We start from the raw sequence: 12161 nt of genomic DNA on the forward strand, positions 1-12161 counted from the left end.
GGTGTGAGAAAATACGATTGTGCAGCAAGTTGGGGCTACAATATTCAGCAGATTCGATCACTGTCAATGTCTCATAGTGTATGGGCACCTTTAAGGGGCCCATACATTTGCCGACCAACCAATCGACCATCCTATTCGATTATTATAATTGAATTGGATGAAAATTGGTGCTGTCAAGTGCATGCCCGACCGACAAAGCGACCAATTTGGGGACAGAAATTGGCCGCACAGTCGATCGCGCATGCTGGAAAATTTCGGGCCAAAGTTGGTTAGTCGGGTGCGCGGCGGTACGGCGGCCGAATTGCAAACGAGCGACGTGTCGACGAAACCCCCGGGCGCCGCAATGTATAAATGTATGCAGTGTGTGTGCATTTATACATTACCTGTCCGGTGTCGGCCTCCACGCGGCTTCCGTCCATCTCGCCAGGTTCTGCATACACGCCGGCGGTGCATAGCGTATGCGGCTGTTACCCAGCGAGATGGACGGTCACCGCGTGGAGGCCGACACCGGACAGGTAATGTATAAATGCACACACACTGCATACATTTATACATTGCGGCGGTTCAGCCGATTCCCTGATGATTTCATGCTGAAATCGGACAGGAATCGGCCTGTAGTGTATGGGCAGATTCGATTAGCAATAAATTTGTCTCTTGGTCGAATCTGCCCATAATCTTCTAATGTATGGGCACCTTTACAGAGCACATGATAGAAAGGTAATTGATCCTACTTTACATCAATTTCTGCAACCACAAAAGCTTCCACTCTATGGCTACATACACACTTGAGATTAAAGTCTTTGGAAAATGAAAGATCACAGACCAATTTTACCCCCTTCCATGTAGTATGAGAGCCATACCTACACCGTCTATTCTATGGAGCTGCACTCCCCATCAGACAGAAATCTTTGCAAGATGCTGCACACAAAGATGCTGTACAGACACAAAAGATCAGTATCTGCAAAAGATCCGTTCCTGCAAATTGCATTCATAGTCTATGATATCTGCAGATGATTGTCTGATCTGCAGATGAATGTCAGTTAAACAATCTGATGTGGAGTTCAGCTCCATAGAATAGACTGAAGGTATGGCTCTCATACTACATGAAGGGTGGTAAGATTGGTCTGTGATCTTTCATTTTCTAAAGACTATGGTCTGATGTGTGTATGCACCTTAATGCTCCCCAGCAAGCAAATTACATTATCATTTGTTCCTATAGCTCAAATTAAGAGGTCTTTAATGAGATGCCAATGATTCCAAATTGTTGGAAATCGCATGCAAATATATGCAGCAGATATGTAAATTAGCATAGAGTTAGACAATTAGTAAAAATAAAATTGCATTAACCCAGAATTATGGCCTCTGGTATATACGATATAGCCTATGGTTTATCTCAAACCATTTACAGCACTCTCTGCCCCACATTCGCTTACACTCTAATACAGCCTTTCTCAACCTTTTTACCTTGGAGGAACCCTGTAAATAACTTTTGGATATCAAGGAACCCCTGCAAACAATGTTTTGGTCTCGAGGAACCCCTACATTTATTTTTCAGGAGGCGTGGTCTTTAAGTAGGTTAGGCTGCTAATTTCACTATCTCCTATTACACTGCCACTCATTATACTGTCTCCTGACCCCCCAATTTAGTGCTTCTTGTTACAATACCACCTATTATAATGTGCTCTATTATACTTCCCCCACGATGGGGGAAAATGCCAAGGAACCCCTGCAGAGTCCTCAAGGAACCCTGGGGTTCCAGGGAACCCTGGTTGAGAAAGCCTGCTCTAATATCTCTCCAATCGCATATAATTGCTATTTACCTTTACAGGTTATTTACCATATCTCATCAAAATATTCATCAAGCAGTTTGTTAAAGAAATGCAGATCAAGGGGACAGGGATTACTGGAAGCATGGCCTGTGGTCTGATGAGACCAAAGTAAACTTAATTGGTTCCGTTGGTGTCAAGTGTGTGTGGTGCAAACACGTGAGGAGTACAAAGAAAAGTGTATCTTGCCTACAGTGAAGCATGGCGGTGGGAGTGTCATGTTTTGGATCTGCATTGTTCCACTGGCACTGGGAAGCTACAGTCCATTGAGAGAACCATGAGTGCCAACATGTACTGCGACATACTGAAGCAGAAGCATGATTCCCTCCCTTCAGAAACTGGGCCGCAGGGAAGTACTCCAACATAAGAATCCTAAACACACCTGTAAGATGACCACTGCCTTGCAAGAGAAACAGAGTGAAGGTGCTGGACTGGCCAAGCATGTCTCCAGACCTAAACCCTAATGAGCATCTGTGGAGGACCCTTAAATGGAAGGTGGAGCAGCGCAACGTCTGTAATATCCACCAGCTTCATCATGGCGGAGTGGCAAAGGATTCCAGAGGCACCCTGTGACGCTATAGTGATCTCCATGCCCAAGAGAGTTAAATAATGGTGACACACAAAATATTGGGTACTTATCCGTTAGCCGGGAGCATCCGGCAGGTGGCGCTAATTACTATTCCCCCTCCAGGCCGACATGGATAGTAGGGAAAGATGTAACTCTGGTGGAGTTTTGTCGCCACCTAGAGGATGCGCCCGGCTAAAGGATAAGTACCAAATATTGACCGTTTGGATAGAATTTTGACATCCTTCACTTAGGGGTGTACTCACTTTTGTTGCCAGCAACTTAGACAGCAATGGCTGTGGGTTGAGTGATTTTGATGGGACAGCAGATTTACAGTTATACAAGCTGTACACTGACTGCTGGACATCTTATCAGAGATCAGAGTATCCTATCTTCAGTGTTGTCCCAGGAAAATAGGTCGTCAAATATTACAAAAATGTGCTCATTTTTGTGACATACTATATCTTCTTCCGTGTGTCAAAAAACCCCAAACCTATAGTAAAAGATGCACACAGAAGCTGACACTTCACCCCCCAACGCTGGTTCCCATCTGGTCAATAGAAGCAGGCGAACTCACACAATCCCGGCCCAATGTATGGACCGGCCCTTCTGGATCCACCCAAAACTGAAACGTTACTTTTAGGCGGAGATTTTAGGGAAAGGCAGAGTTGGGCAAAGCTTGACGTAGTGAACACACACAGTGGTGTAAGTTAAAATCACGGCGCTCCCCAGCAAATCTATGATGAGGCCCCCCCAATTTTCCCACCCTTTCCCTTACCTATCCCTGGTGACCCTCACAGCCTGGGGGCCCATCTCACAAAATTCATGTGACAAGTGTGGGCATCACGATCTTCATACCCATAACAAGTGTAACCCCAAAAACACCTGATCTGAAGGATGGGCCCCTGTATCAGAGGGGGTGAGGTAGTATTTGGGCCCCCCCCCCTTACAGCTTCGGGCCCCCCTGTGGTTGCAGGTGCTGCTACCCTCTAGTTACGCCCCCGAACACAGACAGGTAAGGGTTTCCCCTTTCTCTGCATCTACTGGGGTCTGTGAAGGTGCAAAGTTTTAGATTTTTTTTTTTGAAGAGGTACTGGATGAAGTTGACAGACATATGACTTTGTTTCGCCCTCGCTGCGTAGCCGTGTGACCTTTCAGCACAGCGATTGGCAGGTTTCCCGACACAGCGACAGCGGGGCGAGCGGCAGCGGCGTAAGGCGAGCTCTTACCTGTCCAGCGGGGCGATGGCGGTCTCCAGGTGCTGCGGAGGTGACAGGGATAACAGGCGACTGTCACTTTTGGCTGCCTCTGCAGACGTGGAAGCTCAGTTTCAGCCTTCGCTCAGCAGAGGAAACCTCTACGGCGGCTTAAAGGGGAAGCGCTTTGGTTAACCCTTTTCCTGCAGAAGCAGCAGCAGCGATGACAGTGCAGGCTGAACGTGAGCAGAGAGGGCTGGTAGTGGCAGAACAGGCTACCCCACCTGAAGCAGAGTCACATTTCTCAGGAGCAAGGACTGCAGGGACAAGACCGGGAGCAAGGACTGCAGGGACAAGACCAGGAGCAAGGACTGCAGGGACAAGACCAGGAGCAAGGACTGCAGGGACAAGACCAGGAGCAAGGACTGCAGGGACAAGACCAGGAGCACGGACTGCAGGGACAAGGCCAGGAGCACAGACTGCAGGGACAAGGCCAGGAGCACGGACTGCAGGGACAAGACCAGGAGCAAGGACTGCAGGGACAAGACCAGGAGCAAGGACAAGTCCAGGAGCAAGGACTGCAGGGACACGACCAGGAGCAAGGACTGCAGGGACACGACCAGGAGCAAGGACTGCAGGGACATGACCAGGAGCAAGGACTGCAGGGACAAGACCAGGAGCAAGGACTGCAGGGACACGACCAGGAGCAAGGACTGCAGGGACAAGACCAGGAGCAAGGACTGCAGGGACACGACCAGGAGCAAGGACTGCAGGGACAAGACCGGGAGCAAGGACTGCAGGGACACGACCAGGAGCAAGGACTGCAGGGACAAGACCGGGAGCAAGGACTGCAGGGACAAGACCAGGAGCAAGGACAAGTCCAGGAGCAAGGACTGCAGGGACACGACCAGGAGCAAGGACTGCAGGGACATGACCAGGAGCAAGGACTGCAGGGACACGACCAGGAGCAAGGACTGCAGGGACACGACCAGGAGCAAGGACTGCAGGGACAAGACCGGGAGCAAGGACTGCAGGGACACGACCAGGAGCAAGGACTGCAGGGACAAGACCGGGAGCAAGGACTGCAGGGACAAGACCAGGAGCAAGGACAAGTCCAGGAGCAAGGACTGCAGGGACACGACCAGGAGCAAAGACTGCAGGGACACGACCAGGAGCAAGGATTGCAGGGACACGACCAGGAGCAAGGACTGCAGGGACAAGACCAGGAGCAAGGACTGCAGGGACACGACCAGGAGCAAGGACTGCAGGGACAAGATCAGGAGCAAGGAGTGCAGGGACAAGACCAGGAGCAAGGAGTGCAGGGACAAGACCAGGAGCAAGGAGTGCAGGGACAAGACCAGGAGCAAGGAGTGCAGGGACAAGACCAGGAGCAAGGAGTGCAGGGACAAGACCAGGAGCAAGGAGTGCAGGGACAAGATCAGGAGCAAGGACTGCAGGGACAAGTCCAGGAGCAAGGACTGCAGGGACACGACCAGGAGCAAGGAATGCAGGGACAAGTCCAGGAGCAAGGACTGCAGGGACAAGTCCAGGAGCAAGGACTGCAGGGACAAGTCCAGGAGCAAGGACTGCAGGGACAAGTCCAGGAGCAAGGACTGCAGGGACAAGTCCAGGAGCAAGGACTGCAGGGACAAGTCCAGGAGCAAGGACTGCAGGGACACGACCAGGAGCAAGGACTGCAGGGACACGTCCAGGAGCAAGGACTGCAGGGACACGACCGGGAGCAAGGACTGCAGGGACACGACCGGGAGCAAGGACTGCAGGGACAAGACCGGGAGCAAGGACTGCAGGGACACGACCGGGAGCAAGGACTGCAGGGACAAGACCGGGAGCAAGGACTGCAGGGACAAGACCAGGAGCAAGGACAAGTCCAGGAGCAAGGACTGCAGGGACACGACCAGGAGCAAGGACTGCATGGACACGACTAGGAGCAAGGACTGCAGGGACAAGACCAGGAAGAAGGACTGCAGGGACAAGACCAGGAAGAAGGACTGCAGGGACAAGACCAGGAGCAAGGACTGCAGGGACAAGACCAGGAGCAAGGACTGCAGGGACAAGACCAGGAGCAAGGACTGCAGGGACAAGACCAGGAGCAAGGACTGCAGGGACAAGACCAGGAGCAAGGACTGCAGGGACAAGACCAGGAGCAAGGACTGCAGGGACAAGACCAGGAGCAAGGACTGCAGGGACAAGACCAGGAGCAAGGACTGCAGGGACAAGACCAGGAGCAAGGACTGCAGGGACAAGACCAGGAGCAAGGACTGCAGGGACAAGACCAGGAGCAAGGACTGCAGGGACAAGACCATGAACAAGGACTGCAGGGACAAGACCATGAACAAGGACTGCAGGGACAAGACCATGAACAAGGACTGCAGGGACAAGAAAATAAAAAGAAGTGCTTAGCATGAAGTCTAAGGAGAACTAGGAAGCTATGTCTGACATTGTGCCTCCATGCTCTGAGACCAAAAATCAATTCTGTGTTGATCAAAATCACATGAACATCAGCAGATTCCTTTACAATCAACCAATAGCTTCCATTTTGTTCGATTGCGTAATTTTGCAATTTCTATCGATCAAGCAGAATGGAACATAATCGATTCTTCCTTCAATCCAATAAAATGCTCAAATCTAACAGTCAATCGAACAGGAAAATCAAATAATGTATTGGCACCTTCAAGAGAACCCGAAGTGAGGTGTATATGGAGGCCGCCATATTTATTTCCTTTTAAAAAATACCAGTTGCCTGGCAGCCCTGCTGACCTAATTGGCTGCAGTAGTGTCTGAATCACACACCTGAAACAAGCATGGAGCTAATCTTGTCAGATCTGACAATAATATCAGAAACACCTGATCTGCCGCATGCTTGTTCAGGGGCTATGGATAAGAGTATTAGAGGCGGAGGATGAGCAGGACAGCCAGGCAATTTGCATTGTTTAAAAGGAAATATATATGTCAGCTTCCATATTCCTCTCACTTAAATGCTTACATTGCCAATAAACCTGACAGTAATTAGGCAGGTGGTTTCCGTGTTTATACAGCATGTGTATAGCGTGAGCGTACAGTGCAGGGCAAGATGGTGGCAGTTAGGATGCCGTCGCTGCAGCGTGTCCTTGCCTGTCCCGTATAGTTCAGCGCTGTCAGATGAGATCTGTGATAACGGCTTGCCGCAGGCAGGACAACCTCAGCCGAGATTATTCTACATTTCTGAGTTTCTGCCTGAGGCCTGATCATCATCACTGCTTCTCCTGACAGGCAGAGCGAGGATGTAGAGCTCCGACTATGGTCTCCCTTCTGAATTCCTCCGTCCGCAAGATAACCGGTCCCGTGTCATCCGCTCCCCAACCCACACCGTGCTTAGGCCTGGAACCCACTACAAAGCGCTATCGCTAATCGCAATAGCTAGCGTCTTCAATGAACGTTTTGTAAGTGATTTCATTAGCGTTTTCTGCCGATATTGGTAGCGATTTTAAAAAGTGTAAGGTTTTTGCCAGCGATTGTGTAGCGATTGCTATTAGCGGTTTTAATTCTGATTGGTCCTTTGACATTAAAGGGACTCCGAGCAGTGCAGAAACTATGGAAGGATGCACATCATTTTAAAGCTCTCTTTCTCCTCTTTCCAATGATATATAAACCACCACCCTACGTCTTTTAGTTTTCGCTATTTTCGCGATTGAAATTGCCGCGGCTTCGATCGCGAAAATAGAGAAAACTAAAAGGCGTAGGGCAACGATTTAGGTGTCGTCAGAAAGAGGAGAAAGAGAGCTTTAAAATGATATCCATCTTTCCATAGTTATATTGTATTACACAGGGCGACTTTTTGTCAAAGTCAGCAGCTGCATTCAGCAGAATGGAGCTGCTGACACTGGGGAAAGTGTCGCCCTGTGTAATACAATATAACTATGGCTTGATGGATATCATTTTAAAGCTCTCTTTCTCCTCTTTCTGACGACACCTAAATCGTTACCCTACACCTTTTAGTTTTCTCTATTTTCGCGATCGAAATCGCGGCCGCGGCAATTTCAATCGCGAAAATAGCGAAAACTAAAAGACGTGGGGTGGTGGTTTATATATCATTGGAAAGAGGAGAAAGAGAGCTTTAAAATGATATACATCTTTCCATAGTTTCTGCACTGCTCGGAGTCCCTTTAATTTTAATTCTTTTTACACCGTACAGTAATTTAAGAACGCTAGCAAATCACTCTGTATAGCGATTCATGATCGCCAGCGTTTATACACTTTACATTGCAGAAACGCTAACGCAAAATGCAAACGCTCAAAAATGCTGCATGTCCTGCGTTTGCGATTTTGGTTATCGCAATCGCTCCAGTGGAATTTGGCCCAGCCATTAACTTTAGCTGAGTGGTTAGGGAAATCGCTAGTGTTTTCAAACCCTCCCTAAACGCTCAAGAAAACGCTGTAGTGGGTTCCTGCCCTTAAAATGGATCTGAGCTCTGCAAAGGACAGAAGGAAGACATAGAGACCCTGTGTATTTAGAGAGTTTATCCTGTCTAATTCCCCCTCAACTGTAATTTGATCTCTCAGCTGGCTGCCTCGGCAGAGCAGCTAATTGGCAAACACAGGATGTTAACCCTATGTATCAGCCGAAAAACTGCTGTAAGAAATGTTTTTCTTTAAAGGGCTATTATGCTGTTGCTTATCTTTTAGAACAGCGAGGACGTTCTGAGTTCAGGTCCGCTTTAGAGCTTCCCGGAGGTGAGAGGGATATGGAGAATACCATATTTATGTCCTGTTAAACAATACAGATTGCCTGGCCGTCCTGCTGATCCTCTGCCTCCATTGCTGGTACACACGCGTGATCAGCATTGTTGTAAAACGAGCGAATTCCAAAGGTTTTTTTCCGACAAACAGATGACGTCGGTGCCAGGGGCGTAGGAATAGACCCTGCAGCCCCTGCAGTTGCAGGGGGGCCCCTAGCAAGTCAGGGGCCCGGAGGAGGAAAGGCTGTAACCACCGGCGTACCTACCGGGGATGCGACTCTCTCAGCCGCAGGGGGGCCCGGCCGCCCGGGGCTGCTCTGGGGCCCGCTCACTGTGCGTGGGGGGAGCGCTGCTCTGGACCCCCCAGCAAGGTGCTCAACTGGCCGCAGCGTCTAATAGACGCTGCGCCAGTTCATTCCCTGTAGCTCCGCTCCAGCAGCCTGCATAGTCTCCGGCAGGCAGAGCAGGGCTACGGCAAGATGGCCGCCGAAGAAGCCCTACACTGGAGACTATTTGTGTCTCTAGTACAGGGCTTCGGCAGCCATCTTGCCGTAGCCCTGCACTCTGCCTGTCAGCGCGGGAGATGTGCTGCAGGAGGACTCGGGGAGCTGCGAGCCAGATGCCGGGAGAGGAGAAGACTTCTGTCAGGTAAGTGAATTGTTTTTTTTCCACAGGTGCATTTTTTTTTCTAGTGTCTGCTGCCTACATTGTGATTTTCTGGTGTCTGCTGCCCACATTACGATTTTCTGGTCACTGCTGCCCACATTGTGATTTTCAGGTGTCTGCTGCCCACATTACGATTTTCTGGTCACTGCTGCCCACATTGCGATTTTCTGGTCACTGCTGCCCACATTGCGATTTTCAGGTGTCTGCTGCCCTCATTACGATTTTCAGGTGTCTGCTGCCCACATTACGATTTTCAGGTGTCTGCTGCCCACATTACGATTTTCAGGTGTCTGCTGCCCACATTGCGATTTTCTGGTGTCTGCTGCCCACATTACGATTTTCTGGTGTATGCTGCCCACATTAGGATTTTCTGGTGACTGCTGCCCACATTGCGATTTTCTGGTGACTGCTGCCCACATTGCGATTTTTCTGGTGACTGCTGCCCACATAAGGATTTTCTGGTGACTGCTGCCCACATTAGGATTTTCTGGTGTCTGCTGCCCACATTACGACATTCTGGTGACTGACTGCTGCCCACATTAGGATTTTCTGGTGACTGCTGCCCACATTACGATATTCTGGTGACTGCTGCCCACATTGGGATTTTCTGGTGACTGATGCCCACATTGCAATTTTCTGGTGACTGCTGCCCACATGGCGATTTTCTGGTGACTGCTGCCCACATTGCGATTTTCTGGTGAACTCTGCCCACATTACGATTTTCTGGCCCACATTACGATTTTCTGGTGAACACTGCCCACGTTACGATTGTCTGGTGAATGCTGTCCACGTTACGATTTTCTGGTGAACGCTGCCCACATTACGATTTTCTGGCCCACATTACGATTTTCTGGTGAACACTGCCCAAGTTACGATTGTCTGGTGAATGCTGTCCATGTTACAATTTTCTGGTGAACTCTGCCCACATTACGATTTTCTGGCCCACATTTCGATATTCTGGTGAACGCTGCCCACATTACGATTGTCTGGTGAATGCTGCCCACGTTACAATTTTCTGGTGACTGCTGCTCACGTTACTATTTTCTGGTGACTGGTGCCCACATTACGATTTTCTGGTGAACTCTGCCCACATTATGATTTTCTAAAGGCCCACATTACGATTTTCTGGTGAACTCTGCCCACATTACGATTTTCTGGCCCACATTACGATTGTCTGGTAAAATGCTGCCCACTTTACAATTAATTTACAGTGAAACGCTGCCCCATTACGATTATTTGGCACCTATGGGGGGGGGCCCATCCAAATATTCGCAGGGGGGCCCAGTGATTTCTAGTTACGCCCCTGGTCGGTGCACATTTGAATTCAATGATGACATCACAAGGTTCTGCTGATCAGATCATTAGTGGAAGCGGTAATCTGCGGACCTGGAAATGCAGAACTAGCCACACATGCATTGTTTGACACCGATTCGCATCCAAACTGATCTACCAGATCTACATAGTCGATAATTGCTGCCTTTTATCGTCATTGGTACCTTTGTTTTAACCACTTCACCCCAAGGAGGTTTTTACCCTAACGGACAAGAGCGATTTTCACCTTTCCGCACTCATTTCTTTTATTTGCCAATAGCTTAATCACTACTTATCACAATGAAATGATCTATATCTTGTTTTTTTCACCACCAATTAGGCTTTTTGGGGTTGATATTTGTTTTCAGTAATTACTTTATTTTCTATGCATTTTAAAGGGAAAAACAAGGAAAAAATGAAAGAAATACACAATTTCTCCAATTTCATCCCCTATGGTTTTAATATAAACACTGCTACTGTGCATAAAACCCACATTTTATCTGCCTATTTGTTCTGGTTATCACAAGATTTTAATCATGTCCCTCGTACAAAGTGTGGTGACAATATAGTATTTGGAAATAAAGGTGTATTTTTTTTTGGGTGGGTTTTTTCACTATTTTCACGTGCACGGGAATGCACCCGCACGCACACACACGTGGGAGCGCGCATGGGAGTGCGCACAACAGCAGCAGCAGTGCATGACGTTTTAAAACGTCCTGGAGCCATTAAGAGGCTCCAGCAGGACGTTTTAATACGTCTCCATGCCACTAAGTAGTTAAAGGCTACCCGAGGTGACATGTGATATGATGAGATAGACATGTGTATGTACAGCGCCAAGCACACAAATAACTATGCTGTGTTCCTTTTTTTCTTTCTCTGCCTGAAAGAGTTAAATATCAGGTATGTAAGTGGCAGTTCCTCTCTGGGTCAGACTACAGTGTGACTCTCACTGATAAGAAATTACAACTATAAAACACTTTCCTAGCAGAAAATGGCTTCTGAGAGCAGGAAAGAGATAAAAAAGGTCAATGGTTCATAGATGTTTAGCTCTGGCATACTTCAATGAATGTGTCATTGAGCAAAAACAATAAAACAGTAAAAACTTGAAAAGTAGATTTAAATATAAAATAAAACTGTGGAATATCTTAAAAAGTCTATTTTAGGAGAAGGAAGAGAGCTACAACCGTTTATTTCATTAGTTTATTTTCACCTCGGGTGCCCTTTAAGTGTCTGCAAAAGATCTGTTCCTGCAAATTTCATTCATAGTCTATGATATCTGCAGATCCTCATACACACCTTGTTTAACAGACATTCATCTGCAGATCAGGTCCACCAGGATGGATTGTCAGATCTGCAGATAATTGTCAGATCTGCAGACGAATGTCTGTTAAACAAGGTGTGTAAGATGATCTGCAGATCTCATAGACTATGAATGCAATTTGCAGGAACGGATCTTTGGCAGTTACTGATATTTTGTGTCTGTACAGCATCTGTGTGTGCAGCATCTTGCAAAGATTTCTGTCTGATGGTGAGTTCAGCTCCATAGAATAGACTGTGTAGAGCAGGGCTGTGGAGTCGGAGTCGTGGAGTCGGGCAATTTTGGGTGCCTGGAGTCGGAGTCGGGAAAAAATGCACCGACTCCGACTCCTAATGAATTTGTAACTGTAATTAAACTAGAAAATATGATAAAATGTTCTATTTCTCAGATAATAGTCATTAAAAATAATATATATATACAGTAATAGCTGTGCTTAGTCCACAAAAATGAAATAAATCAATCAAAATTAGTTACTTGTGCTGCTTCAATAAAGCAGTCCCTGTATTTTTAACATCAGATATACATATCTGATTGTGACTGTAT

General features: G+C 47.9%; 2 protein-coding genes across 4 annotated transcripts in view; one reads left to right on the top strand and one right to left on the bottom strand.

Annotated features, from left to right (window-relative positions):
* Positions 1-12161, bottom strand: part of ARHGAP33 (Rho GTPase activating protein 33) — a 174897-nt gene that overhangs the window by 152176 nt on the left and 10560 nt on the right. The window contains exon 1 of one of the 3 annotated variants that reach the window (XM_068241852.1): positions 3621-3724. The exons of 1 other annotated variant lie outside the window; for it this stretch is intronic. The gene's annotated coding sequence lies outside the window, so the exon portion shown is untranslated. Of the gene's footprint in view, positions 1-3620; positions 3725-12161 lie in introns of those variants that run through there. One more of the 3 variants, XM_068241857.1, reaches the window with a different exon arrangement.
* Positions 459-6013, top strand: LOC137522277 (collagen alpha-1(XXIV) chain-like). The gene is made up of 3 exons (XM_068242306.1): positions 459-515; positions 3896-5473; positions 5534-6013. Exons 1-3 carry the CDS (start codon positions 459-461, stop codon positions 6011-6013), a joined length of 2115 nt encoding a protein of 704 aa, XP_068098407.1.

Source organism: Hyperolius riggenbachi, chromosome 6 (genome assembly GCF_040937935.1).
Source record: "Hyperolius riggenbachi isolate aHypRig1 chromosome 6, aHypRig1.pri, whole genome shotgun sequence".
Taxonomy (NCBI): Eukaryota; Metazoa; Chordata; class Amphibia; order Anura; family Hyperoliidae; genus Hyperolius; species Hyperolius riggenbachi.

Bases quoted from the DNA above. Each gene is read 5' to 3' on its own strand.
- LOC137522277 (XM_068242306.1), top strand. From the start codon at position 459: ATGCGGCTGTTACCCAGCGAGATGGACGGTCACCGCGTGGAGGCCGAC. The intron at 516-3,895 runs GTAATGTATAAA...CACATTTCTCAG, and splicing joins TGGAGGCCGACACCGGACAG to GAGCAAGGACTGCAGGGACA. The intron at 5,474-5,533 runs GTCCAGGAGCAA...GGACACGACTAG, and splicing joins AAGACCAGGAGCAAGGACAA to GAGCAAGGACTGCAGGGACA.